Source organism: Chelmon rostratus, chromosome 7 (assembly GCF_017976325.1).
Source record: "Chelmon rostratus isolate fCheRos1 chromosome 7, fCheRos1.pri, whole genome shotgun sequence".
NCBI lineage: Eukaryota > Metazoa > Chordata > Actinopteri > Chaetodontiformes > Chaetodontidae > Chelmon > Chelmon rostratus.
Window position 1 is genome coordinate 26,920,831 of NC_055664.1, and position 27,944 is coordinate 26,948,774.

The following is a 27,944-nucleotide window of genomic DNA, read 5'->3' on the forward strand; positions in this document are numbered from 1 at the left end:
GCAGCAGCAGCTCTGCAGGCTGCAACCCTTCAGCTTTTACTGTAAACAGCCTGAAGTGTGGAGCCCTGCCGTTCCAGATCACAGGACAGCTGTGTTTGTGCTCTGTGTCCAAGTTTTGGTGTGTTTTTGGACGTCACCAGGGTAGAAAGTAAAGAAGCACATCTCTCTGCAGCTTCACTTCTCACTGGTTTGGAGTTAAATGTATAATTTTGGATCAGTGTTTATGTATGCATGATGGTGTCGGCCACTTTAAAAATGCAGGATGGAGATTTTATAGTTTATTGATGTCATGGAGATAATTATTTTCCACAGTTGGTACAAATGAAACTAGGTCACCTCTTATGTGGCAGTATAGAAACAGTACAAAACAATGAAGCAGACAACAGGGTGGAATGCTAATGAGACAAAGTGTCTCCGATTTGCATCCATCTTTAGCCGCGCTAGCAGCACGGCGGTCAGTCGGTCCAGCACGCTGGCGGGCGATATGTTTGACTTTTGATCTTGACTTCGATCAGATGGACAGACGTGAGAGTTGTCATGGTTCCCAGAGGATGAGTCCCAGTGACTTCCTGGACTTTTCCTCTAGCGCCATCATGAGGATGACATTTGTGTTTTCCAGTGAAATGTCTTTATAACTAATGTGTGGATGAACAAACACATGTAGTAATTCAGACTGCACAAATAGGTCAAATACCTGTTATATGTTACAAATTGTTATGTTGTACATGTATATTATTTGTACTGCAATTTTCTACTTATTGTTCACTTCTTATTATGTATATATATGTATTACTATATATTATATATTATACTGTTAATATTGGCTCGTTTTTGCAGGAAAAGTGTTTTTATTTTAATGTATTAACTTATCAGTAGATTTTTATTTGTATGCCGGAACTGGCCACAATTTCCTTTTCCTAAATAAGTATGAGGAACTCATTGTTGTGCGTGCGTGCGTGCGTGTGTGTGTGTGGTGAGAAAAAAAAAAAGCAGCATTTCCAGAATATGACGGAGCCGCGCAGGTGGGCGGTGTTTGGCGGCCGCGGCGGCCAATAGGAAGCCTGGGTGTCGCTGTCAAACACAGCTGATCGATGAGTCAGGGCGAGAGCGACCCAAACGGCCCCACTTGTTGCTGAGCAGGAGCAGCGACCATCAGCCGACGGCCGAGCTCTGGTCCACGGCCACTTTCCATCCTCACATCTGTCGGTAAACGCGTCGAGAACCGCCGGTGCCGCGTGAACAGCCGCGTCCGTCCGGGATCACACCGCTGCCGCCTCTGTCACGGCTCTCAGGTGAGACGTTTTTTACCGTTTGACCCGCCTGAATGTGTCCACTCAAAGAGAAGAGGTGTTCAACTTTACCTGCCGCTGCCGCTGAGCGTTAAAGCTGTGATTGAAATCGATCACGTATCGATAGTTCAGCCTCTGATTGACTGTGTGAGCAGCACGAGCGCTGTTTTCTGTTGATTTGGTGGAGTCGGTTGAGTTCTGGGTCTCCACACAGCCTGAGTGTGATCTGCTGTTGTGGACTGGAAGCGGAAAGTCGCTGTCTGTTAATTATTGATGCTGCAGCGATAAAAGCGGAGATGAGCCATAAAGGCCTGATAGTTAAAGATCACAGGACAATTATCTGCGTCTGAAGAGGAACCGTATCCAGACCTGGTCTCCAGGAGTCCAGGAGGAGTTCATTTTCATTTGATCTAGAGCTGAAACTATGAGTCGATTAATCAATTAGTCGATGCGCAGAATGATCAGCAAATAATGATTAATTGTTGCTAATTGCTAATTGTTATTTTATTGTAATACATATAATATGATATACTGTAGGGTTGCTGTATTGTGTTAATATTGTGTGTGTGTGTGTGTGTGTGTGTGTGAGAGAGAGAGAGAGAGAGAGAGTCCCTCTTACCTCAAGCGGCACCACTTGACTCTTAGATGAGACGTAGTGTGTATTTTGTTCTCCATAGCAACACCTGGCTGACTTTAAAGAGCAATTCAGTCCAACTTGATGAATCTCTGTGAGGGTGATTATCTGCAGCAGCTCACCGCACAGACTGTCAGACACACACACGACAGATAAGAGAAGAAAAACACGCTAACCCTGATACGTGGAAGTGTGAACAGATGCATCACACTTTATGGCTTAATGAGCCTCCAGCTCAGTTTGACCAGCGCTCACTTTGAACTGTGACGTATGTGTTTGTTAGGCCACAATAGCCCCCCCCCCCCCCCCCTCCACACACACACACACACACTGTGACCTGCAGCATCAGCGCTTTGTGTCAATGGCTGCAGCATCACAGCCCTCTGATATGTGAGGTCCCCGACACGCTGCTCTGCACTTCTGTCAAATCAGACAGAGTCAAGAGGAAGTTCTGAAGGTGTGGTCCGCCAAAACATTTGTGTTTGTGTTGAAATTTGGCCTCCTTCCTCACTGTCGAATGTGTAAAATTGATAACAGTAAATTACAAAATAAATTCACTGAGCGAGTCCTGCAGGTCTTCAGGGTCTCCAGAGGTTTTTACATGTCTTTGCAGTGAGAGAGTAATCCACAGTAATCCTCTTAGAGGTTTTGAGAGTTTCAGGGGTGTATTTTAAGTTTATATTAACAAAATTAAATATAAAACTGAAAGGAGATTAATAATTTTGACCGTCAGTTAATTGTTTTAGTAATTTTCCAGCAAAACCAACAAGCGTTCTCTGGGTCCAGCCTCTTCAGACCTCAGTGGTGACCGTTCCCCAAATGCCACTTATGTTCCAAATTGAACACACAGATCACAGATCAGAAGCAGGCGAAAAGCGAAGAGCCCGAACACAACTGATGCGTCTTTTTAAGCAGCTCTCATCAAGTAAAGGAAGCCGATCGAACCATTTTAAGTTTGTTGTGTGCAGCTGTTGAAGAGCGTCTCTGGAGAGCGTCAGAATGAGGCCTGACGCCGAGCTTCAGTTCAGGTGTGCCCTCCATCTCTCTGCAGCGTTTTCACCTGTTTCACACATCCAGAGGTCATTTAAAGCAGCAGAAGTTCAACAGGGCAGAGCAGGAGTCACCTACTGATCAGCCAGCCGTCAGATGTGGTTCAGCGGGTGAACACATGAAGTGCGACTGAGTCAAAGCGGACTTCCAGTGGTCATCCTCTCGTCTGTGGCGACGTGCTTCCTGTGGCGTTTCTTCTGGGATTTCTACATGATGTTTGTGCTATCATCGCTCTTGCTAAGTACCCAGCTCTTCCTCTGTTTGTGCCAAACAAACGGCTGTTGTGGCTGGAAACATGAAACGCATCACTTCCTGTGTGCCAGACAGGGTTTCCAAGAAAGAGCCAGCAGGCACGGAGTGTTTACGGCAGCAAACGTTACCTCACGTCATTTAACGCGACATAATGTGCCATTTGTTTCCCATCTGAAAGAGTGTGTGGACACAACCGGGCCGCTTCCGCTGAATCCAGAATCAGCTTCACCTCATTGACCTTTACTGCATGAGACTTTGTGAAATTGTCCCAGACCCCCAGAGCTTGAAGTCACCCGCAGCGAGGCTCAAACACGCCGCCAGCCTTCGCTTTCACCACCCTGCAGCAAAGCAGAGCCGGACTGCGCCGGCTGACGGAGGAATCAGTGGGAAAACTGACATTTAAAGCTCGCCAGAGTGATGCCTGTAGTGATTCTGACTGCGCCGGTGTCGATGCATCACAATGTTTAACACAACTTTTATTCACACGCTCTGAGCGAGGCTCGTTGCTATGTTACTATGACAGTGGATAAATAGGGAGATCTTTAACGGCGTGTGATTATTACACGGAAAGGAGCTGAATTCATTTAGAAGAATTGTCTGTTGTCACAATAATCGTGCAGCCGCCCGGTTTCCAACTTGACAAACATTACAGCAGAAGTTCTAATATCACAGAGGGCCATGATGACTAAGACCTCCCACGCAGACTGTGGTCACATAAGATGGAGCTGTGAATGTGTGTGTGTGTGTGTGCGTGCACCCATTTGAGCGTGACTGCAGTGCTGAGGCAGGGGCCCCCCCTCGCCACTCCAGAGATGACTGGCATCTCTCCTGACATGAAAGCATAAAACACACACTGAAGACAGCAGAGCACACCTACACACACACCTTCACACACGCACACACACACACACCGTGGCATTTAGGCTGGCACTGCAGCAGAGGTCTCGGCGCAGGAAGTGCGTGTCGGGGATGAGCGTGGTGCAAGTCATCTGGAGAAAGAGTTTGGGTTGTTGTGGTTTCAGCATGAAGAAAGTTGTGTTGCTGCTCAGCTGCTGCGCTGCCAGATGTGACGGTACGGTCAACGTGGTCAAAGTCGAAACAGTGAAGAGTGTGTGAGGTGACAGTTTCAGTGTTGGTCGACTGAAAGGTTGAAGTCCGTCCAGGTTTGCAGGTTGTGTTGTGAAAGGTTAGATCAGATGATAAAAGAAGAACTGTTTAAGGTCAGTGTCACGTTCATAGTTTATTACCTGTTGGTCTGGTGGTTGTTGGTTGTAATCACAGGTGTGTTGAGGATGATAATGAAGCTGAATTTGATGAGACTGTCAGACTGCTGCTGCTCTCTACACCTACCTGCCTGCCTCTGCTGCACCCATGCTCCACCTCTTTGTCCATTAGTTTGGTGGAGTCAGAGCCGCTGCCCCTGAGCTTCACAGCGACTCTTCAGACCTCTGTGTGTGACGTCTCAGAGACTACGTCCATGTTTTGTACTCTGTGATTACTCAACAAAGACAACCATGATATAAAAACCAGTACCCAGCACCACCTGATGCATCTCTGTGAGTTACATCAAGGCTCTGTTCTATTCTTATTCTGAGGTGTTGATGTTTTATGAAAGCAAACACCTTTTTAAATGAAATGCTGCAGATAACGTGTTGGCATGCTGAATGTTGCTGTCAGAGTTCAGCCTGGAGGTTCTGGGGGGGTCACATCAGTGGTTCATGTCACAGGCTTTCTTTGGAAAATGAAGGCCTTCGTCGATGCAGCTGCTCGGCAGGGAAGCCAGCAGAGGTGTGGTGGCACTCTGCAGCTGGCAGGTGTGAATGAACGCCACAGCAGGTCTGCTTTGTCAGTCCTCTCTGCATTAAAGCAAACAACAACCGGCTGGTTCACAGCTGACAACACACTTCAACTGAAAACACCCTTTTCTCTCACAGCTGCGGCCTCACTTACATTTTCAGACTTTTGCTGTTGGAGAAGCTTTAACCAGAGCTCCCTGCAGTGAGAGAGGTGTGACTGCTGCCTCCCGCTGTCCTCAGAGTGTGTGTGTGAGTGTGTGTGAGTGTGTGTTCTGCTTCTCACTCTTCATCTCTGTTGTGTTATAAGGAAGGCTGGTTTGATGTCTGGGTCGGTCCTGTGCTCGTGGCCGTGTGGACGTGTCAGTCTGGTCTGTGGACTCCTCCTCCTGGCCTCCTCGCCGCTCCTCACCACAGGTACGACCTCTGCCCCCCCATCCACTCACACCGCTGTGTAGTTTAGGTGCATCATGTTCATTCATTCATCGAGTCTCTGCAGGCAGATATTTGTTTAAACAAACGCTGCAACAAAGAAGCTGTAGAACAAAATGACCTCCACGACACCGTTCACACAGCGCAGGTCAGGTGAAAGTTCAGACTTCCAAAACAACAAAAACTGAGACTGACTGATAAAGAAAATGAATCCTTTTCACTGGGATCAACCACAGCAGCGAGATACCAAAACCTCAAAACCTTCATCAGCCGCAGTAACAGTTTAATTGTAAATGTGACACAGATAAATGTTCACCAGTGGTTTGAAGATGACTGATTGTGAAACACTTGCAGGATGTAGCTGCTTTCTGTTCAGCTCAGCATGTTCAGGAGGTTCTTCCTCTTCTCATCAGAGCTCTGCTTCCTCGTCGAGTTCACACTTAATCGTTCAGATTGTGATCAGATTAGATAGAAAGTCAAACTCTCTTGGGACTCCTCACAGTTGCTCAGAACGTTGCTGCGACTTCGCCTCCTTCCTGTTTCTGAGCTCATCAGAGTTGAAACTCTAATAGTTCTTACTCCGACGTTGTGATACCATCAGAGAAACATTAACCTTTCGCTGAAAACAGAGACTTGTCTCGCAGCTTCATTTGCAGAAATTCTAGTGATTTTCCACTCTCAGCCTCACACTTGACCTACTCTTCACATGTTGATGTTTGGTGTTGAGGAGCCTGCGGGGGCAGTGGAAACCAGAATCCTGCAGATGCAGAGTTTTAAGGTGGAAGGTTAAGAAATAGAGGAAGTGGGTAGCAGTGTTGGGCGAGGCTTTAGGTGATGTGGGCAACATTTTAATGCGAGAGCTTTTTCGCTGAATGAGCGGCGAGTAGCTGGAAAAGCTCTCAGTATGCAGCGCACGTTCATACATGTGTAAAAATACCGCAGGTATCCAAACTAACTGCACTAAACGACAGTGAATGACCTCCACCTGCTGCTGATGGACACCAAGTAACTCCAGGAGAGAGGAAGCCCCTAATAAGTCCATTAATTATACCACATCAGTTATAGGATAATGATGCAGTTACTGTAAACTGGCAGCATCCACGGGCCGCAGTGACGTCTGAGATGCTGCTGAACAGCACACAGTGAGAAGAAATCACTGGTCTTACATTGCAAACTGAGCTCCATATCTGAGAGCTGCATGTGGAAGGACGGAGTAAGAAAAGCAGGATGTTTAAACTCTTCTTCAAAGCAAAAGAAAACAAATGCATGTGTGCTGCAGAGGAGGAGGAGGAGGAGGAGGGACAGTGAAAGAGTGTCACCTTTTAAAGATCCGCTCTCATCACGCTGTTCCGTGTTTCTGAAGGCCGACTGAGCAACTGCACCCACCCTCTGGTGCCCGAACATGGAGGTTTCCGCTGCGATCCTTCCCCGTGTCGAGGCTTCCCCCAGAAGAGCTCCATCCATTTCTTCTGTGAGCCCGGATACCACATCAGCAACAAGGTGCGTGTGTCCAGGTGTCGCCACGGCAGGTGGCAGCCTCCGATACCCGCCTGCGTCCCCATCAAAGGTGAGAGTTTCAAACAGGTGTTGTCGTGTTGAGATATTTTGTGCAGTGAATTCACTGCAAAAAGTCATTTTCCCTGCAAAGATTAATTAAAAATCAGGAAGTCCATTAATTGATTAGTCTCAGTTCAGTTAATCGTTCATGTAATTTTGTTGAGAAAAATGCCAAAAAACACCTGGTTTCATTTTTTCAGATGTGAGAATTTGCTGCTTTTTTTGTTATTAATTGTGGTGGCCAGTATTTTCTGACCGTATATAGAAGAAATAATTAAGAGAAACAGCTCAGAGTTCACCTTGATCACCTGATAACGGAATAGAAGAAGTGTCCTGAGAACCAATCACTGATGGCCATGTCAGCGTGTGGCAGACACGATGAAGAGCAGGTGTGATGTGATTCAGTCATTGGTGCGACAGTCAGCTCGTCTCTGTCTGCAAACCTGAAAGCAAATCAGATTCATTCGACATTTACAGACAACCAAACGAGTTTGAGTCGCGCCGAGCACAGACTGCAGCCGGGTTAGTGGTTCAGGTCTCAGCTGCCTGCTCTCTCTGGCTCGTCAAGTCGAGTCATGTGACTTTAAAAATTCCCTTCTTCATCAGTAAGCAGATGTTCACGGACGACTCTAAACATCTCGTGACATTTCCAGCAGAATCACAGCGTTCCTGAGTGATTACCTCAGCTATCTATTAATGACTCAGGGCAGCGTTCAGAGGCTGATTGGTCGCTTTACGAGAGACGGTTCCTTCTTGTTTTGAGTGTTCAGGGAGCAGACGGTGTGTCATCGCTGTGGTCAGGGTCCAAGGTTCGATTCCCAGTGGGGTCTAAGATACTTAAAACATGTGTCATGGTTGATTCCAGACATGAGTCGTCTGGCTGTGTGAGATGAGTTTTATAATGTTTAGTTTATCATCTTTTCTTCTGGTTTTTAATCTTTGGTTTATTTGAGTTGTATTTGTTGTTGCTGTCGGGTCACTTTAACTGAATGACACTCCGTCCTGTCAGATCTGACTTGAAATGTCATCTTTAATCAGTAGAATCAGTTCAGTTTTGGTCGTTTCGTGCCTCTGAATCTTCCAGTTTGGCGCCTGGCGTCACCTCAGCATTGCAGCGCTGAAAAGAAAGAGGCAGTTTATCGTTTGACCTACTTAACAGAAACATGCAGACGTGCTCAGACTCTCTGCGGGGCAACTAGAAGCTTCACTTTCCTCAGACCAGTTCCGACTTCCTCTGTCGCCATTCACTCAAACGCGCTGCGACAGGAAGTCAGCGTGCAGAACGAGGAAGCGGGCGAAGCCACCATAATAACCATTAAACATTTCCTCTGTGTCGACGCTGTCAGAGCCTCATGGAAAGCTACTGCCGTTTTGTCATGGGCTCAGAGAAACCACATGACAAGACCAAACGCAGTTCCTCTCATAGATGGTGTATCTGATGAGCTGTTCCTGTTCAACCTGGCCAGGTGTTTTTCCATAGAGGTGCAGCACAGGTGACTTAGGCACAAATTCAGGCTTTCTGTCACAGCTTCAGCACATCGTCTTCAAGTTATGTTTAGTTTTGCAATTATATAACCACCAAATCAATATTTAAAACATTAGCTACATGCAAACACTTCATTATGTAATAATATGTGATAATCTAATTCTGGGCACATATCTTCTGTTTCTGTTGGATGATTTATTTTGTGCTGTGGCCAGAATTAATGATTATTTTCCATTCCATTATTTATCGATTGATCATTTAATCAATTAAATGTGAAATAACAGTGAAAGATGCTCAGTTTCAGTTTCAGATTGTTTGTTTTGTCTGACCAACAGTCCAAAACCCAAAAATATTTAATCTACGTTTGTATAAAAAGGAAAAAAGCAGCACATTTTCACATTTGTGAAGCTGGAGCCGATAAATGTCGCGACAATCAGCAGAGTTTGTGTGTTTTTTGCTTCCTGTCAGCGTCTGAATTCATGTTTCTACTTTGTCCTCCTCAGAGGGCCCTAACATGAACTCTGATGACAGAGTGAATGACTCGATGCCCAGCATGGCCACAACGGCGGTGGGCGTGTCCATCTTCCTGCTCACCACCACTGCCTGCCTGGTCCTCAAGTCCCGCCTCTACCCCTGTCAATCACACAGGTAAAAAGGAGATTATCTCGTGCAGTGATTTCCAACGAGGCGTGCTTGTACGCTGGCGGTACTTCTGCTGCGTACAGCTGTAGCTTCATGTGATAAAAGTGTTAAACAGGAAGTTTGAAGTCAGTTTCAATGAACACGTTCAAGGCTCAGGTTTAACTGAACCACTGTGAATGACTAAGGTCAGAGGTCGGACTCACCTGTACAACACACCTGCTTATTCTACATGAAATGATTCTCTGTCTGTCCCAGCAGCCGCCGCTCCTCAGACCAGCTGGACCTGATGGTGGACGGACTTCCTGTCTCTCTACCCTCCTATGAGGAGGCGGTGTACGGCAGCTGGGGCCAGCGCCTCCCCGCCTGCTCAGCGCCCGGACCCACTCAGCTCCTATTGGCTCAGGAGGCTCCCGTCTGTCCCCCGTCGTCCCAATCGGACGGCAGCCACCGCCCCCTCCTGTCCGGCCAAAGCCCCGACAACCCCCCGCCCCCCTACGAGGAGGTCCAGTCATCACATCCCAGAGACAGGATGAGTGACGGGGACGTCCGGCAGCTACGTGTTGTGCTTTCAGATGACAAGGACACTTGATTGACAGACCGTGGGGGTTCATACGTGACACGCGGCGTGCAGTTGTTTAGCAGTGAAGGTCCGATTTTGATTGACAGCTAATTGCTGCAGTGCAGTGTTTACTCTGCAGATGATGAAACAAACACACAGACTGACAGCAGACGCCGGCGCTGCCTGCACTTTCCCTGGTTGGCTGCAGCTCACCAGCATCAGGATGCTCTGTCCTATCACACGCATTTCTAGAGGAAGCTGATAAGCTCTGATTGGCCAGTTCTGGTCAGTTCCTGACTGACTGAGGAGGACTAAAGTACATTTCCTAATGAAGTTTTGATTGTACAGTGTGTTGTGTGAATGTATGTGACAGAAGAGGAAGTTCATGTGCCGGCGGGTGAAAACCTTCTATCGTTTCATTATTTAAACCAGTTTATAAATAAGAATCAAAGTCTTCAGTTTAAATATGAAAATCCTAAAAAAAATCACCCAAACTGGAATGATGAGGTTTTCACAGGACAGCAGTGATATAAAAGTGTGTGTGTGTGTGTGCGTGCGTGTGCGCCGGGGCTGATCGAGGCTTCCTTCGTGAAGGCGTGCTGTTGCAGAAACCTGTGTGTTTCCACGGTAACCGGCTCTATTCCATTTCTAGCTGAGACTTTTGTACAGCGTTCCTCCGGAGTCTGATTGGTGGTGTTTGATTTGAATCCAGCGTGCTGCACGCACACACACCCACACGCACACACGCACACACACACACACACACACACACTCGGGTAATAGACGGTGACTTTGTGAAACTCAGCATGTTGTGGTGTAAATTTAAAAACATGTTCATTTCGTGTGCAGCAGATATTTAGAGAGATGCTTGGAAGCTGGACGGTGTGTGGAAGTGTTTCTCTGTGTTCATTCGAGGTGAACGAAGTAAAAATGAGTCATTTTCAGATGAATTTAAATGTACAGTGAAAAGAATCGTTCTGTTTGCTGACATGAAATCATTTCATAGAGTCATTTCACATTTATTCGCCCTGGTGGCATCGGTGCAGACACGTAGGTGCTTTTACACAAATAAACATCCAAATAATTTCATTCCACAACAAGAGCAAAAAAAAAAAAAAACCCTCACAGACGTTGGACCAAATCAAAGAGCCTGAAACTCAGCAGCCTTCAAACACAGAGGAGCCGTCGGCGTCCTCACCTCGCCTGGCCTCGCCTGGCCGCTTCCCTCTCTGTCACCCTTTGACCTCTGCAGAGCGACCGACGCCTTCACAGACCTTGAATGTATTTTATGTTTCATTTTGTGGCTCCAGATCTATCGTGTGGACTGTGACACTTACAGACAGATTATTTGTACATTGTATTATTGCACAGAATTCTATGATGAATAAATGTTGAGATGTTTCTCTGTTTCACATCCTGGCCTCGTTTGTGACATCACTGACGTTAATTGGCTTCACCTGTGGAACACGTGTCGGGACACACCTGACGTGATGGACAGAAGAGCTCTCCTGCGGGTAAAACAATCACTTTAGTAGTTTTATTGCCTACATGTTTTAATTTGGGCGCTCTGGCTGCATTTGCCTGAACCTGCTCTACAGCAGAGCCGCTGGTTTAATTGGATGTCTGTAAATGTTTCTTCAAAATGTCATTTCTCTCTTTTTCACTGAAGAAACAGAACTCAATAACTCAACAGTGAAAGTTTATGAATTTATGAATTAACGTACAGGATGTGTATATTTATCTATCGCTAGATTTCTATCTCTTTTTAAATTTTCTTAAATGGAATAAATAAATGTTGACACTGCGTTAGCTTCACAGTCATCACTTCCTGACACAAGCTGATCAAACCTGGACATTTTAAAATAATTACAATTTTTTTTTTTGGTACAGCTTTTTCTTGATTAGTGATAATTCCTTTATTGTTTCAGCTAATTCCTAAAGACGGTGATTGTGGCTTCCTGTTTTCTTTTTGCTGCCTTGTATTTGTTGAAGCATCACTTCCTGTAAGGAAGAGGAAGTTTCCTTTGGACAGGATGGTGATTCGAAGTAAAATTTCCAGGAAAATGTGAATCATTACGAGTCCTGAACGCAGGATAAAGCTGCTGTTTGCTGCTGTGTGGTGGTGATGAAGGGTTAAAATCCGACTTCCTGCTTTAGTGTGAATCCTGGGTGTGCTGGAGGAGTTTCACCAAAACGGGAAGTTGGTTTGATGAGTGTGTTGTTAGGAAATGAAAAGGAGAAGAGTTGGTGCTGTTTACTGTAAGCAGTCAGCTGTGTGGTTACAGTCAGATGAATGAACGGGTGAGGACGAGTCATTGATGAAGACGAGTTGGTGTTTCTCAGCACCGGCGCTTGAAATTAACGGTGATGAATGAGTGAATTTACTCAAATACTCCACATCAGCACGATCTTCATGCACTGATTTCCATTCCTGATACTTTCTACTTCAACTTCACGACATGTCCAGAAAATACTTTTTACTCCACCATGTTCAACATGAGCAGGTCCAGTCAGTAAAAACTCTTCACATTAAGATTTTAATACACTTTATAGATGAAACCAACCTTTTTAGTTTGTGACCAAAATAATATTGATAATTGTTTAAGACCTAAAGAGGCAGAATCCAATCTTCCAACAAAAAAGCAGAGATTAGAGAGAATTCAAGAAAGAAACAATCTGTTCTCCATCCAAATCCATCAGTCCGTCATCTTTCATGTTTAACCACATTCCTTCATACTGAAACCACACGTAGCTGATGAAACTTCTGTACTTTTATCTACGTGTTACGTAATCTGGAGCCGTTTAAGTCCAGTGTTTGAGGACAGGAAGCCCCCCCTCTAGATGCTGAGTACAAGAAGTGACTGAGCCAACACGCTGGGCTGAACCAGAGAGGAAACACAGAGCGAAGCTTCGAAACTGAAGGAAAGAACGAAATGTCGTCTCTGGAAAAATTTCACTCTGTCAAAATGGTCTTGTTGCAAGAAGGGAGGGGCTGGAGGATTTCCCCCCTCAGTTCTGATCTGTCACACAAACACTTGGAGAGTGTGTGACACCAGAGTGTGTGTGTGTGACACCAGAGTGTGACACCAGTGTGAAGTCACAGTTACTCAGTCGGGACTTGTGGTGACACCTTCAGCCACATCACCTGTCTGAATCTCTGCCTCTGGGGGTCCTGCCTTCCGGCTCTTCATTGGCTGAACACTGGCGGAGCTGATCAGGTGTAGGTGGAACAGACAGATTCATATTGCAACGCTCATGCAGTAGTGGAAGCAGTACTCAGATCCTTTGCTTAAGTAAAAGTACCTGTTGAAAGTAACTTACTTCAATAAAAAAGTAAATAGTTTGTAATTAAAAGTACTCGAAGCATAAAAATTGCCTCTATGATGCAGAATATTGTTTTGTTAGAATATTATTACTGATGCATTCATGTGGAAGCAGCATGTAGTTTCTAGTTGTATCTCATTGGTTAGTTTAACCTTTGACCTCGCACCATATTTTATAAGCTCATCAGATCGTTTGAGTAAAATCTTAACGTGTAAAGTAACTAGTTACTGAAGCTCTCACGTGAATATAGTGAAGGAAAAACTACAATGTTTCTCTGAAAAGTAGAAGAGCAGAAGTACAGTGTTTAAAAAAAAAACCAAGATTGAACTGAAATACAGTACTTGAGTATACATGTAATACATGTAATTACTCTACGCTGTAGTCGAGAAATAGTCACTAAAGTGCAAAAAGTTGCCAGACTACAGCTGTGATCGTTCTCTGATCTCATTATAAACTTAAGGATTTTATTTTGTCAAACATTTGATAAAGTTATTTTGAATCTTTAAAAAGCTGAAACACATCTGTCTGACAAAGGTTCAGTGGTGGAAGCAGCAAAGTAATAATGTAAAAATACTCTATTACAACTAGTCCTGAATTTAAAATCCTCTTTAGGTAAAAGCTCAGAAGTTCCATCAAAATATACTCAAAGTAAAAGTACTTCAAAAGCAGACAAATGTTTTTAGATAAATAATGTTAGAACAGCATTTTACTGTTGGAGCTGCTCCAGGTGGAGCTGCTCCAGGTGGAGCTGCTTTATATACAGTTAGCTGGTTTAGTCCAGCTGCTCCCAACCTATAGGGGTCGGGCCCCCAAAAGGTCACCAGAGAAACCTGAGGGGTCACCAGATGATTAATGAGACAAGAAAAAAAAAAAACAGTTCTGACACATGAATTTCCTTTTTTGTTTTTTATGGAATGTCTCATTTTTGCTTTTGTGAAATTTTGGCTAATTCGATCTCTTCAGGCTTTGAACTGTTATTTAAATGAAACCATGCCAGAGGATCAGAGGGGGAATGTCTCCAGTGGAACAGCTCACAGACATCTGAAATGTTCAATTATATCATTCAGGTAACTGCAGAGAAGTAAAAGGTGCAATATGTCTCTCTGAAACATAGTGGCAGAAAGTAACTGAGTACATTTACTCAGGTACTGTACCACAGTTTTAAGGTATTTGAACTTTTATAATACTTCGACTCCACAGAGAGAAACATTGCAGGCAGTACTGTAAACATCTCTGTGCATGTTACTGTTGTTGTGTTTTAGTTTGATCATTTATCAATCATCATTTATTTCCTGTTTCCACAGCGATGAGGCAAAGACACCTGGACAGGCATTCTGTTACTGGGAAGAAAGAACACTGACTGACGGTCACCTGCAGGTGGCGCCGCTGCTCCCTGAACGAGGCAAAGGTTTCATCTCTGCACACAGATCACACAGCAGCTCCTGCTTCAACAGCTTTATTCAGATAAACAGCAAAAACAACAGAAAGCATCGTTTCCTCCCGCAGATCCTGTGAGTCTGTCACAAATCAAACCTTCAATGAAACGACCGATTAAAGGCACAGAGTCAACGTGTTTTTACACTGAATGAGGACAGTTTGTGTCGTTCAAACAGGCAAACAGAAGAAACATCACTGCAACTGAACAATACAAGTCAACTCTCAGCTCGTATACGCTGACCAACAACTACAAGTTCAAACTGAAATAGGACAAAAGCAAGAATACTAGAGTTTAAATACATTTCACTACTACTACTGCTACTACTGTCAATATCTAAACAAGCTGACTGTCTCATTAATGGCAGATTATGTTTAAAATCCCGTTCATGTGTCTGAGAGTCAGTTTACAAAGCTTTGCTGTGATTGATCGTCTCATGTTAGCTCACAGGGAGTGTTTGATTAACCCCGCCCGCCTGGCACCTCAGGAACATTAAAACAAACCAGCTGATTGTTGATTCAGGGTTTTTGATAACACAGTAATAAAAGCTCAGAGTTCATGTTTCTGATAAATGCTCTCTTTATAAAGGTTTAGCACGAAGGTATAAAAAGGTGTAAAAAGATGCCACTGAAAGAAACGTCGCCACTGATGTCTCGCTAGCTTGTTTGTTGGTGTAATTTGGACCAACGCAGAAAAATTGAGCAGCAGCAGGAAACAGCTGTTGGCTCAAGGTCAAAGCAGAGCATGATGGGAGTTCCTACACGTTTAAATGACGATAGACGCACTGAAACAGATTATGTGTATAGCTATGTAAGCTCAGTTCAGCTGCTCAGAGAAACGTTCTGCATATAAACTTCAGCACCAGGAAGCAGGTCGCCCACGACGACGGTTTCTCATTTTAACTCAGGGATGAAGTGTAAATGTGGAAGAAGAGCGAAGGCAGCGATTGGTTAAGGAAAGACAGCACCTCCCACCTGCCTTACAACACGTCACCCAACACCCCCACACAGTGACGTCCTGGTTGAGCTACAAGCAGCGAGGTCACGTGCGGCCTCACGTCATGGCAACGTCAGTTCATGTTGGCGTGTGTGCGGTGTGTGCGTGCGCCTGTGCTCAGGCTGCTGTGCTTTCAGACGGATCCGGCTACGACTCCGGCAGAAGTCGAGCCAACTCTCGACCGGAAAGATGTCCGTCAGGTCAAAGGAGAGAGAGGCGGCGACAGGTCAGGTGGGCGAAATGTGAAAACGTCCCTGATCAGAGCTGGAAGAGAGCGAGACAAACAGGTCAGAGAGAAGCTTTACAGGTGTGTTAAGGCCTGATTTTAACATCTCAATGTGTCACACTGCCACAGGTAAATAAAATCAGGTAAAGTTCCCTCAACAAGGTCACCAAACTGCGCCTCTGTTATCTCGAGCTGCCTGCTAAAGAGGACCTGGACCTGCGATGCTTCCTGTTTGCTGACATGTCTGCCAGCCACCTGATTTAATTATCCAGATGTGATCAGTGCAGACAGAGTCGAGATAACGAGGAAGCTTCACAATACAGGTGTAAATGATCAGTATCAGATGCTTCACGTGTTCCTATCAGGTGTAAATGGAGTTTTAGGACACAGAAAATATATACTTGGTATTTTCTTTTAAAAACAAATGAGAAAACAAGCGAAGTGTTTGAAAAACCCTGAATTCCACCGGGCGCGTCTCCGTGACAACGCTCCTGCAAACCCACTATGTCCATTTTAGAAGCAGAGCGTTTTGCCAACCTGATTCTGTTAACTTACTCAGATTTTGGTGACCATCGTTAGTGGGCTTCATCGTTAAATGGTTTGTTTTTTCTCTGTTGTAATTGCATTTATTGTTGATGTACGACCGGCATTTTGCACAGGGTGTTTTATTTTGAAAAATTACCGGAGTCACGACAATGTTCCTGACTTCCTGTCACGCTCGACTTGCTCTGTGTACACTGACGTGTCGTCTGTCAAAAATAGTCGAACATTTAATATCAAGAAAAAATGAGCAAATCAACAAAATCTGAGTGAATTAAGAAAATCAGGCAAACAAAACGCTGCTTCTGAAGAGTGTGTGTGTGTGTGTGTGTGTGTGTGTGTGTTAATCCCACCTGAAGTATCACAGAGTCCCTGTATGCCTCCTAACAGCGGGTCTCTGTCTGTGAGCAGCCGACTCTGCCCTCTCGCTCCCGGACCCAGGACCACATCTGATTGGTCGGCTTCGTCCAGACAACCCTTGAAGGTGGAGTTTAAAAGTTGGTCAGAGGAAGCGACAGGATGAGGTCAAACACCCCAACGAGTCAAAGCCTTCAAACAGTTTTCATCCTGTGAATTTGAAGCTCTTTTTTGAAAGTTAACATTAAGTTAAAACTCCTTCCATCATGTCCGATTATCTTCCCTCAGATTCTTTTCTGGAAGTTTCTCTCGTTTCAGGTAAAAATGTTGAACCATAACTCAGCACAGAAAGCTCTCGAGGTGGAAAGACGATTCTTCCTCCCCCTCTCCTTTTCCTCCCCTCGCCCTCACCAGTAATCTGTGGCTGAGAAGAAGTTCCTCTTCTACTGAGGAAGCATCTTGTTTCTGTCTCTTGTCCTGAAACATCAGCTGGGACGACGTCTCCTCGTCTGGGTTATGAGTCCTACGAGAGAGACGGACAGAGAGAGGACATTTAGACATTTAGACTGTAAACTCTGTGCGGCCTGCTGTGCTTTACGTACGTCATCATATCTCAGTATTAATACAGACAGTTACATAAAGGTATACCGGTGAATACTCTGTTCTGATTGGCTGCTGCTTATCACACCACTGTCACTTTGCTCAAGACAGTATTTGCAGTATTCAACCACACTATTTGTGTGTACTGTATGTTTACTGCTGTTGGCTGCAAGTCTCTGTTTTGAGTCTAATTTTTATTGATCATTAGTTTTTCTATCACTTTTATTTTCTTTATTTGTTGTCTTGCCTTGCTGACTCTTCTTTGAGCAGAGAAGTAAATAAATTGCTGAGGTTGACACCAATTAGTCTTGAATGGAGAAGTGAGCGGGGCAAGCTGAGTCTCATACGTCCTAAAGCGGACACCGAACAGAGGATTAAACCTTTTGATTGAGCTAACATGGCCTTTCCTCTGGCGCCCCCCTCAGGACAAACAAGTAATGAACATTAGCTTCACTTCCCACTAGATAAAGTCTTGACTTCTGAAACGCTGCACAGGACAGCTTGTGAAGGAATCAGGAAGTGTTTCAGGCATTATCAGGTCATTATGATTAAATATATAATGCATTAGTACGTATCTTATATGTGTTTCTCATTTTGGTGTGAAATAACTGATTATCAAAGGAGGGAAGGATCCGGCCCATCGTACCGTTTCCTGCTCACTGTGAGCGCAGGTGTCACAGCTGGCGCTTCGGACGAAGGTTTGTCGGCTTCTTCTGGCAAACTGCTGAGGAAGGTCAGCTGGAAGTCATCGTCCATGGAGATGTAAGGAGCCAGCATCTCCAGATCCATCCCCTCTGTGTCCTGACGAAAGACAGACAGGAAATGGCTTTCAGACTCCATCTGATGATCGCTGCTGGTTTACAGTCATTTCCTTCAACGCCGTCTGAACTTTGGAACTGCAGGTCAGATTTTTTACACTCACAGTTTTCAGCAAATACTCAGATTTTCTGCGGGGAAAACATCAGATTGGATTTGTCTCCGTTATGGCAGTTAGACGTCAGACAATTATTCTACTGTTAGAAAGTGAAAGGAACCATTTGTACAGGATGCAAATAAGCAGCCGATCATTTAAAAAGCTGAACCGCGACAGTGTTTGTGCAGCAGGCTGTGTTCTTTGATCATCTGATCATCGTCTTTTACATTATGTTTAAGCTTTTTATTAATGCAACAACACAGGTTTATTTCCAACATGGCTGATCTGTGATTATTAGTAATGTTTTTATTTTATTTCCTCATCGCAGGCCTGAAATGCTTTAGTCCTGGTTCAGATTATTATTATTGTTGTTATGTTTCTGCTCTGACCTCCAGTGTTCCTCTTTTCTTCTGACCGTCTTCTGGCCAAACGGCAAAGAACTTCTCCACCTCGCTGGTGTCCATCACCTCCTCTTCCTCCTCCTCCTCCTCCTTCTCCTTGCAGGAGTTCTGAGGAAACATCGAGACACAGAGGATATAAAGTTTAACCTCCTCAGCTGACAGAGAGAACGCTTTCAAAGTTTTAAACAGACTCGAGGCTCCTTTTTACCGGATCAGGTGAGGAGGCCGGTGGCGGTGAGGAAGATGACGAAGGTGGGGTGATGGGGTTGAAGATGGGTGAGAGGAGCTGCCTCAGCTGAGGGGTGCACAGATCCTGAGGGTAGTCCGGCACCGAGTCTGAACCGGACGGACTGAAGAACGACAGCTCAGCAAAATCTGACGCAGACACAAAACACAAATAAAACCGACAAACGTTCTTAAACTGGAGGCTGAATTTAAAGTTTGTTCAATGAAATCACAAGACATGTATTCAAGTGAGATAAATATAATGTGTCCACATCTCAGACCTTCAGAATAATTTAAGACACATGACTATTAACAGACATTTATTCATGTGGTTTATGACTAAACATCAGCTAAACTAATGATCTCTATATCATAGCATGTTAGCATTTTAGAGCTGCTAGCATGACACATGTACACATGTAATTTTTTTTTCTTCTTCGTTCTCTCTCTCTCTCTCCCTGTTTTAAAGAAAATCTCCATCCATCTGAGAGTGCGAAAACACAACTGAAGCGCTGTCAAGTGCACGCCAAACCAGCAGGCGGGGTTTAACGCTGACCCTAAAGACATGTTGGCCAATCAGAAGCCTGAAAAAACTACTGAAGGAAGGCTGCCTGCAGCTAGACGTTCAATCCTATGGTACAAAGGACATTAAAGGATAACTTTGGTTTTTCACAACCTGGAACTTATTTGTAGCATTAAATGCGACCATTTACTCATCCAGACAACTTTGGTGGCATTTGGAGTCGTTTTGAAGAAATTAGCCCCAGAGGAGCGGCGCGTATATCCGTATAATGCGAGTACTCGGGGCATCCATGCGCAGCCTCTATATAACGCATCATCTGCGGCGAAACTCGTTCATATTCCAATATTTTGTTATGATATGCTGGTGCTATTCCCCTCTGAGCCGGCGGTCGGCTCGTTTAGCTGTAGTTTGGCACAGCTATGGTTCGTTATTGCGTATTCGTAGCCGACCGCCGCAGAGTTAGCCGTGTTGTGGCTGGCTGCTCGCGGTGCCCGGCATTCGGAAATGACATCGTCCAGGTCAGAGGTAGTTGTCTAGAGACGCCGGATATCGATAACATGCCACCACGGGCTCAGAGGGGAATAGCACCAGCATATCATAACAAAATATTGGAATATGAACGAGTTTCGCCGCAGATTATGCGTTATATAGAGGCTGCGCATGGATGCCCCGAGTACTCGCATTATATGGATATACGCGCCGCTCCTCTGGGGCTAATTTCTTCAAAACGACTCCAAATGCCACCAAAGTTGTCTGGGGGAGTAAATGGTCGTATTTAATGCTACAAATAAGGTCCAGGTTGTAAAAAACGAAAGTTATCCTTTAATGATGCAGTCTGTGTCGTCACAAGCTAAAAACTCTGTTCAGTGATCTAAAACTGCGAAAGGTTTAAAACACACAGAAAGAGATACTTCTTAAAAAATACCTGTGTACGTGTGGACGAGGCATCGCTGTGAAGAAAATCAAACTCACCTGTCAGCGGCACGATGACGTCTCCGGCCTCGGGAGCAAGCTGGAGAAGCTCCTCCGGCTTCTCCTTCAGTTTGAAGAAGAGCTCTGCGGCGCCGCCGGGATTCAAACCCGCGTCCTCAGTCTGACTCGAGCTGGCCAGATGCTCACTGTCGGAGTCGGAGTCGCACATGTCAGACGTCCCACAATCCTTTGGTGGATCAGCCTGTGCACAGCGGATCTGCTCGACGGAGAAAACAACGTCTGGCTGCTCCACGGCACTGAAGAAGAGGAAGAGGAGGGAAATGAAGGGTGAGAAGGAGCTCTACATCCTTTCCCACATCTTCTGTCACTGCTCTATTACCACCAGCTCTGTCTCTGTGAGTCATGTGACCTGACCTCGCCGCCGCCTGCAGTACCTGAGGATGAAGTTGAGGCAGACGACGGCTTCGGGCTGCGACGTCTTGCTGCTGTAGAGGACGGTCGCCTGGGTCTCTGCCCAGACGAAGCCGCCGCTGTTGGCCAGGAAACGATAGTGGCTGGTGCTCACCTGACCTTTGGACAGCACTGCAGCGTGGACGGACAGACAGGGACAGAGGACAGACTTATATCTGTGCACCACAACCAGGGACTCTGACGTTTTCACTTCAAATAAATGAATCCGGCTTTGTTAATCCCTGTTTGCTCACGTGTGTGCAGGCTCTTGTTGACGTGATCAGAGTCGAGCGTGTGATGAAACTCGTAGGCCGAGCGGCCAATCAGATCGTCAGGTTTGTATCCCACCAACTCTGTCACCCTGGAAACACAAAGATGGGAGAAAAACAACAGAATTAAAATCACTCTATACTGTAATGTAATTCCAGTCCTCTCTCTCTCTGTGATATTCTGCCTGAAGGGGACGCTCTCTTTTCTCTCGCCTCCTGTTCACAGGGAGGTCAAAGGTCAGTTACAGACCTGCAGCAGGTGAGGACTCGTCCTACCTGCCCTCGCAGTGTGTGAAGCGCAGGTCCATGCTGTGGCGGGTGAGAAAGGTGCTGGAGTCCAGAGGGAACTCCACGCTGGAGGGGTGAGGGACGGGCTCACACAGCAGTGTCATCACTCTGGCTGCAGGGGGCGACGTGAAGCAGAAAGGTCGCATGTGACCTGTACAGTGCAGAACCTGGAGAACCAGAGGAAGATGACATTCAGAAGTCCTGCTGACCGTTAGCATGACTTTCCAACATTTTCCTTTCAAAACTGTTAATTGTGTTTTTTACAGAGCTGAAAGTACGTCTGTTCAACCTGACAGTAAAATATCCAACGAGCTGCGGTCCCTCGCACATATCCTTTATTCACAGTGTGTGTGTTTATATACAGTCTTGCTAATACTGTACCTTCCACGTAGCGGACTTGATGTTGACAGTGCGCCCCCTGCTGGTCAGAGTGCTCTTCATTCGCAGGAAGAAGTTCCTCTCGCTCGGCCGTTCTTGCAACGCTTTCTTACTCAAACCTGGAGGCGACATGACAAAGCTAACGCAGCTAGCTCACAGACGTTGATCCACTTAAATTCTTTGCTTTAAAACAGTTATCGTTAATGGACAGTTTCTAGTGATTTTCAGTGACTGTTGATGCCCAAAACAAAACATTAATTTATGACAGTGCATGCTAATGGTTTAGTGCACTAACTAGCCCAGTATAGCCTCAAACACAGCACAAGACATTAAACACTGGAGATACAGGAAAGATTCTTCTTCTCACTCAACCGAACTCTGATCAAATACCTTCCTAGCCAGAGAGACGGGCGTTTGTTTAATGGTGATAGTAAACAGCGTGTCTGACCTGGACGTGGAGTCAGCAGGTCTCTGAGCTCCTCCTGATCACACGGATGAACAAAGTCATAAACGCTCTGGCCCAGCAGCTCCAGCTGTCAGCAGCACAGGTTGGAAATGAGAGAAATCACATTACGATGTTTATTTAAATGAAACAACTCTTCACGATACTGCTGTGCTTTTTGTCTTATTGCAGTGCTGTCAAATGAGTCTCATCAAACTAAATCCAGTGCCTTCACTTGCAGGAGGTGGGATTGGATGAAATGAGCTCTACAGACACAGCAGGACAGCACATCTCACTCTGTGTGTGTACGCTGTCACCGTAACCTTGACGTGCTTCAATAATAAACTTGATCTCAAACGGAGCTAAGAATAGGCCGAAGGCACGGCTTCTCTCTCTGCTCTCCATCCTGCTCGAATTACTCAGAATAGGTCACGTTCTGTCCCAGAGGCTTACAGTAAAAGCACCAAGTCCAATTATAGACACACTCATGTAGAGCCAGTGCAGTAAAACCTGCAGCCAGCGAGGGACTTTGGGGATGAGACATAATTCATCTTCAGTACAGAACAAAAAAGGTATCACATGAATCTAAACGTCTATTTCTTAGTTTACGTGATGATTCCTCACTTTTACCGCTGGCTGATCTGGTGGAAAATCACTGATTTTACCAGAATGTTGAATCATTTTTCTTTTTTATTCTGACGTACCTGCGTCATGCCGATGTGTTTGCTCACGTTCTCCGTCAGGTAGATCACGTCTCCCTCTTCAGTCATCACCATGATGAAACCAGCCAGAGCCTGAGGATAAAAAGTGTCCATCGGATCTTCCTCCTCAGAGTCCTCTTCCTGATTCTCACCTGCTGTATCACAACAGACAGAGGACAGAACAGCCTCAGTTCAAACCTGCATCTTTCAGTGCGTCTTTAACTGCCTGTTTGTCACTGTTGGAAACTCATAAAGCAAAATATTAAGTTTAATATATATCATTTGTTAGTGACAGTTTACTCTTGAAGTAAGCCCATTTTCCAGTGATTGGACAAATTGCTGCCATATTTTCAATTATAATGAATTCACCAACGTATAAAAACATCATTAACAGAGGAGAGATGTAGATGAAAGGTGAACGAGACATTTCTAAGCTTTACACTATGCACTACAGGTGTATCTGCCAGGTGAGGTCTGTGCTCATTTTAAAAGCAATCAGACTGTGATACAACACCCAGATGCATTTCTTTACCTCTTCAGTTAGAGATAGAAGAGAGTTTGCAGGTTTAAGCCTTTTGTTCAAACCCTTCTACCACCAACAAACAGCTGGAGCATGAATAAAGTCTGCAGACATTCATCAATATGTCTTCATCAGAGGTTATCAAATGACTGCTGTCATTAAATTTCTATTATCAGTGCGAAAAGCAGAAATCCAGCCAAAGCAGAAATCCAGCCGAAGCTTTATTTTAGTTTGGTTGCACTAGTCAATTCACTATATTATCCATTCAAAGAGAGTTGTCTTACATCCTCCATTGAAAGAATAAATAAATCGTGCAGCACATATGTGCATGCATGTGCACAATATATACAACTAAACATGACCCAAAAATACACCATGTTTAAGATGTAAGAAATGCTAACGCTCCTCCATCACTTTGTATTTTAATGCAGTATAAAAAGTTTAAAGGTCTAACAGGATCGGCTCCGAGGGGGGACTGTGTGATCCCCTGCAGGTCCAGCTCCTTCAGCCTGTCTGGCTTTTCCATTCTCACAACAAGCAACCAACTAATAAGAGACTGCGCCACTAAATGCTAACATCAGCATGCTAACATGCGCATTTAATGTTTACTACAGTCACCATCTTGATTTAGCAAATTAGCATGCTAACATTTGCTAACTGGCACCAAACACAAAACAGCCAGACCCAGAGGAAGGAGACAGACATTTCAGATTAAAAGCAGGACTTAACAGAAGTTATATGAAAAATAAGATAATCTGAAATCCAAACCTGAAACTGTATCATGACAAAACAAAAGCTTAGAATAATTTCTCAATAACTGAGAAAGCTGAAGAACATTCAGGTCAGACGGCTTCTGAAGAAGTTCCTCTCACCGGGTCGGACGAGGCGGCGCATCCGCAGGAAGCTGAGGGCCACTCTCATGATGGCAGACTTGTCCAGGTGTGTGGAGACTCGACGGGGGAGCGGAAGAGTGCAGGCGAGCTCGTAAAACACCTCCGTCTCCTGACTCCGCCTGCATCTGGCGGCATCACGAGAGCGGAGCTTCCTCTGCTCCGAACTGGTCCTACAGGAGGAAGAGGAGGAGGAAGAGGAGAGCCACAGGACATGATTAACAGAATTAAAACGGACAGAGGAAGAAACAAAAAGAGGGAAACCTGAAAGTTCTGCTGCTGCGATCACAGTTTTCCTCCACGGCATCATTAAAGCAGCTTCATTAACCTGTGACTTGACAGGTACGAGAACAATAAAACGCTGCTTTTAGTAAGAATTTTAATACGTTTCATATCTACCACCTCAAGAAGGCTGGCTCTGTACTTGGACTCAGACTTGAGTCTTTTGAGACTGTGGTGGAGAGGAGGACGCTGAATAAACTGCTATCCATCATGGACAATGATCAGCACCTTCTCCATCACACAGTGGACAGACAGCGGAGCACCTTCTCCCACAGGCTGCTACAGCTCCACTGTCGAAGGGACAGATACAGGAAATCTTTCCTGCCACATGCCATTGCACTGTACAATAACAGCTAAAAAAAAAATATACAATACTTTGTACCACTACTGTTTGCTACTTTTTATATTTTATTATTATGTATATTATTTTTTACTGCTTGCTATTTTGATATTTTATTCTGTATAGTTTGCTCTTTTTAGTCCTGTTTCACAAATTTTCACTTTTTTCACTGTGTTATAGTTACAGCCACGGTACACTTTATTTTCTACACACTGCCATTTGCTGTAGATATTCTTTTTTGTGCAATACTTTTTCATTACTACTGTTTACTATTTTATTATGTATAGTTTGCTCTTTATAGTGTTATTTCACAATTTTTCACTTATTTCACTGTGTGTAATGCTGCTGCTGCACTGCAATTTCCCAGCTTGGGATAAATAAAGTATATCTATCTATCTATCTATCTATCTATCTATCTATCTATCTCACTTCACATCACATATTCTCTCTCAGCACTCTCTCAATTCACCAATAAATGTGAAAAAGTTTTGATAAAGTTTTTAAGATCAACTGTAATCTGGGCTGAATCTTCTGGAACAGTTTACCCTCAAATTCTACACTAATCACAGATTTTTTTACTTTATACGATGACCAATATGACCGTGTGTTCACAACAACAAAAACCTGAACTATTGGCCTTTTAAAGTCTGGAGTTTTAAATCCTCGACCACAGCAGGTCTCTTTTCCTGGGAACAGAGCTGACAGCAGAAACAGGGAAAATGTCCCAAACTGACGAGAACAGAATGTTATTTATTTCAGCCACTGGGAAACCGTCCAGATCCTCCCTCCCTCGCTCCCTCGTTCCCTCCCTCCCTCACTGTCCTTTATTCATGTCTCCCTCGATTCGCCCTGCGCTGCTTTGGCCTGGATCACAAACATGTGCTGACAAGAGAAAAGCAGGGTTTCATTCCTCCACAGCGGGTGGGTATGCAGTCACAAACAGCACGAACACGCTCCTCTTCTCATGACCTCAAACACAACTTACAGAACAAATCAAACAGACGCAAATAAAGTCAATGAACACATCACAGAAGGACAAAAGGACTCAGGAGACATCAGCTGGACGCCACTTCAAAAATAACCTCTCAGCTGTGGCTTTAAAGCAGCAGCTGACAGACAGTCTAACAGCACGTGATACAATACAAACCACCATCTAATACCACACACACATACACACACACACACACACACACACACTATGTTGATTACTCCCTCAATCATTTTTGTCTAAAAAAAAAAAAAAACACTGAAAAATCTCACTATCATTTCCTGGAGCCTAAGTTGATGTTGTCAGGTTGCTTGATTGATGGATAATGATCTTAATGAATTAATGGAAGCATTTGTGTTACTATGTTTTGAAACTGAAAGCATGCAAATATTAAATGAATAATATTAACTTAAAAATAATATTAGGACAGGAAAATAAAAGTGCATTAAACTGCAAGAACGAAACAAGATGCTGCTGCTCATAACAAAGCTAACAAAGCTACAACTGCTAATAACAATCTGTCAAACACAGGCAGCTGGAGGAGCTTCAGGACACAGTGTTCAGTTACTGTGTTATTGCTCAATGTGTGTGTGTGTGTGTGTGTGTGTGTGTGTGTTTGGACAACAAACTGCTGTTACTCAATGTAAGCAGTTGTTTATTAGCAGAAGCAGACCTGAGAAAGTGTGTGAGAGGGGAGCGCACACGCACACGCACACACACACGCGCAGTCTGTACTGGAGGTGTGTGTGAACTGCAAGGCAAAGATTGGCTCATTTACAGAGAACATAATGTCCTCAGGCCGGGGGGAGGAGGTCAGAGAGAGACGATAGTCAGTGAAGTGAAGGAACAGTAAGAGATGTAAACAATACAAATATACTCCTGAACAAAGACACACACACACACACACACACACACACACACACACACACACACCCCTGTTGACGTGTACATTGTCAGTCTTGTTTGTGTTGGCACACAAACAGGGCTGCTCTGTCATTACGTGTGACCACACGCACACGCGCGCGCACACACACACACACACTCAGGACGACCTCATTTGGCCTCACGTGTTCAGCCTTTTTGATATTGATTGTCTTGTCCTTGATGACGGAGGCAGCGGAGTTTAGCTGGTCTAGACCAACAAACCAAACACTCACATTTGCTAAAGCTCTAAATGATTAAGCAATTATCAAAATACCTGATAATTAATTTTATGTAGACAAAGTGAGCCGTGAGCCACTTTTTTTCTTCTTCTTTGGTTTTCAAAGATGGACCCACACAACAGTGAGCATCAAAGTGCACCCCAGGTGAGTTCGGCTGAACAGGTGTTTTTATCCTCAGGTCCCCTCAGGTTGTGCACGTGCAGCTATGCCCAGCTGTTCGTATTAAACTGGTGGTTTATATTTCAAGTCCCTGACTTAACCCCTAAAACACACTCGTGCTGCCGCTCCACTCTCGCGGCTGCAGAAAACTGCGTTTTTAACTTCTTGAAAGAAGAAACATTAAAGACCAAATGTGAATCATGGCGATGTGACCTGTGGTGATAATAAAGACAGAGCAGCACACTGTCTCACATAAAGGGCTGTTTACTGCTGACAACCACGAACACCTGTACCTGTGGTACTCAGAGATCTTCACACAGACACAACAGGCAGCTGCGGGTGAAAGCGACACTAATCAAACCTTCAAACACCGAACATGAACGCAGCAGCGCCGCATCACCATCACTGCTTTCATGCCGGAAAGTTACAGCGAACAAACAGCGCGACTCCAGAGACAACAAAAAGATACTAAATGTGTGTTTTAATGAATCAGACTCACCGTTTGACCACGACGACCTCCTCTTTCTCCTCCATGTTCAAACTACACGCTGAGTCGCCTCCCTGCTCCTCATTAATGTTTATTGCGCCGCGAGAAAACCGGAGCCTCAGCGCAGTCAAGCTCGCTACTGTATGGAACCGCTGCTTCCGTTTATTTTCAAAATTAAAGTCTCCTTCAGGATACAATGCTGACTTCCTGTTTTTATGAAGATACATTTTAAGATTTGTGTCAGTGCATGTATTCATAAATACTTGCCCCTGACTATTTGGCAGCAATGGAAAGTAAGTATAAGTATATTTACTGAAGTACTGTAATTGAGTACAATTTTAAGAACTTGTACTTGTAAATGTACGTTTTAGACAAAGCTATGCTGGGATTTATGTGAGGTCACCAAAATCCTTTTACTCA

At 44.7% G+C, this 27,944-nt stretch overlaps 2 protein-coding genes across 4 annotated transcripts; one reads left to right on the forward strand and one right to left on the reverse strand.

Annotated features, from left to right (window-relative positions):
- Positions 1 to 1,105: 1,105 nt before the first annotated feature.
- zgc:152863 (uncharacterized protein LOC562658 homolog) lies at positions 1,106 to 11,380 on the forward strand. Of its 2 annotated transcripts, none has more exons than XM_041940119.1 (5): positions 1,106 to 1,292; positions 5,329 to 5,435; positions 6,814 to 7,017; positions 8,997 to 9,141; positions 9,391 to 11,380. In XM_041940119.1, exons 2-5 carry the CDS (start codon positions 5,342 to 5,344, stop codon positions 9,722 to 9,724), a joined length of 777 nt encoding a protein of 258 aa, XP_041796053.1. In that variant the 5' UTR covers positions 1,106 to 1,292; positions 5,329 to 5,341; the 3' UTR covers positions 9,725 to 11,380. The 2 variants fall into 2 exon arrangements, with proteins under 2 accessions (XP_041796053.1, XP_041796054.1); XM_041940120.1 differs by having other exon boundaries at positions 9,394 to 11,126.
- Positions 11,381 to 14,458: 3,078 nt separating this feature from the next.
- hif1al (hypoxia inducible factor 1 subunit alpha, like) lies at positions 14,459 to 27,650 on the reverse strand. Of its 2 annotated transcripts, none has more exons than XM_041940116.1 (15): positions 27,537 to 27,650; positions 24,088 to 24,278; positions 22,699 to 22,847; positions 22,001 to 22,085; positions 21,556 to 21,671; positions 21,163 to 21,341; positions 20,872 to 20,978; positions 20,602 to 20,749; positions 20,207 to 20,463; positions 18,695 to 18,861; positions 18,475 to 18,594; positions 17,819 to 17,973; positions 16,984 to 17,095; positions 16,569 to 16,692; positions 14,459 to 15,713 (listed from the first exon to the last, which is right to left on the reverse strand). In XM_041940116.1, exons 1-15 carry the CDS (start codon positions 27,569 to 27,571, stop codon positions 15,646 to 15,648), a joined length of 2,013 nt encoding a protein of 670 aa, XP_041796050.1. In that variant the 5' UTR covers positions 27,572 to 27,650; the 3' UTR covers positions 14,459 to 15,645. The 2 variants fall into 2 exon arrangements, with proteins under 2 accessions (XP_041796050.1, XP_041796049.1); XM_041940115.1 differs by having other exon boundaries at positions 22,699 to 22,850.
- Between the last annotated feature and the right edge of the window lie 294 nt (positions 27,651 to 27,944).

Bases quoted from the DNA above. Each gene is read 5' to 3' on its own strand.
- zgc:152863 (XM_041940119.1), top strand. From the start codon at position 5,342: ATGTCTGGGTCGGTCCTGTGCTCGTGGCCGTGTGGACGTGTCAGTCTG. The intron at 5,436-6,813 runs GTACGACCTCTG...GTGTTTCTGAAG, and splicing joins CTCGCCGCTCCTCACCACAG to GCCGACTGAGCAACTGCACC. The intron at 9,142-9,390 runs GTAAAAAGGAGA...TGTCTGTCCCAG, and splicing joins TACCCCTGTCAATCACACAG to CAGCCGCCGCTCCTCAGACC.
- hif1al (XM_041940115.1), bottom strand. From the start codon at position 27,571: ATGGAGGAGAAAGAGGAGGTCGTCGTGGTCAAACG. The intron at 22,086-22,698 runs GTACGTCAGAAT...TGCTGCTGACAG, and splicing joins AACACATCGGCATGACGCAG to CTGGAGCTGCTGGGCCAGAG. The intron at 18,862-20,206 runs GTGAGTTTGATT...TGTCTGCGTCAG, and splicing joins CGTCATCGTGCCGCTGACAG to ATTTTGCTGAGCTGTCGTTC.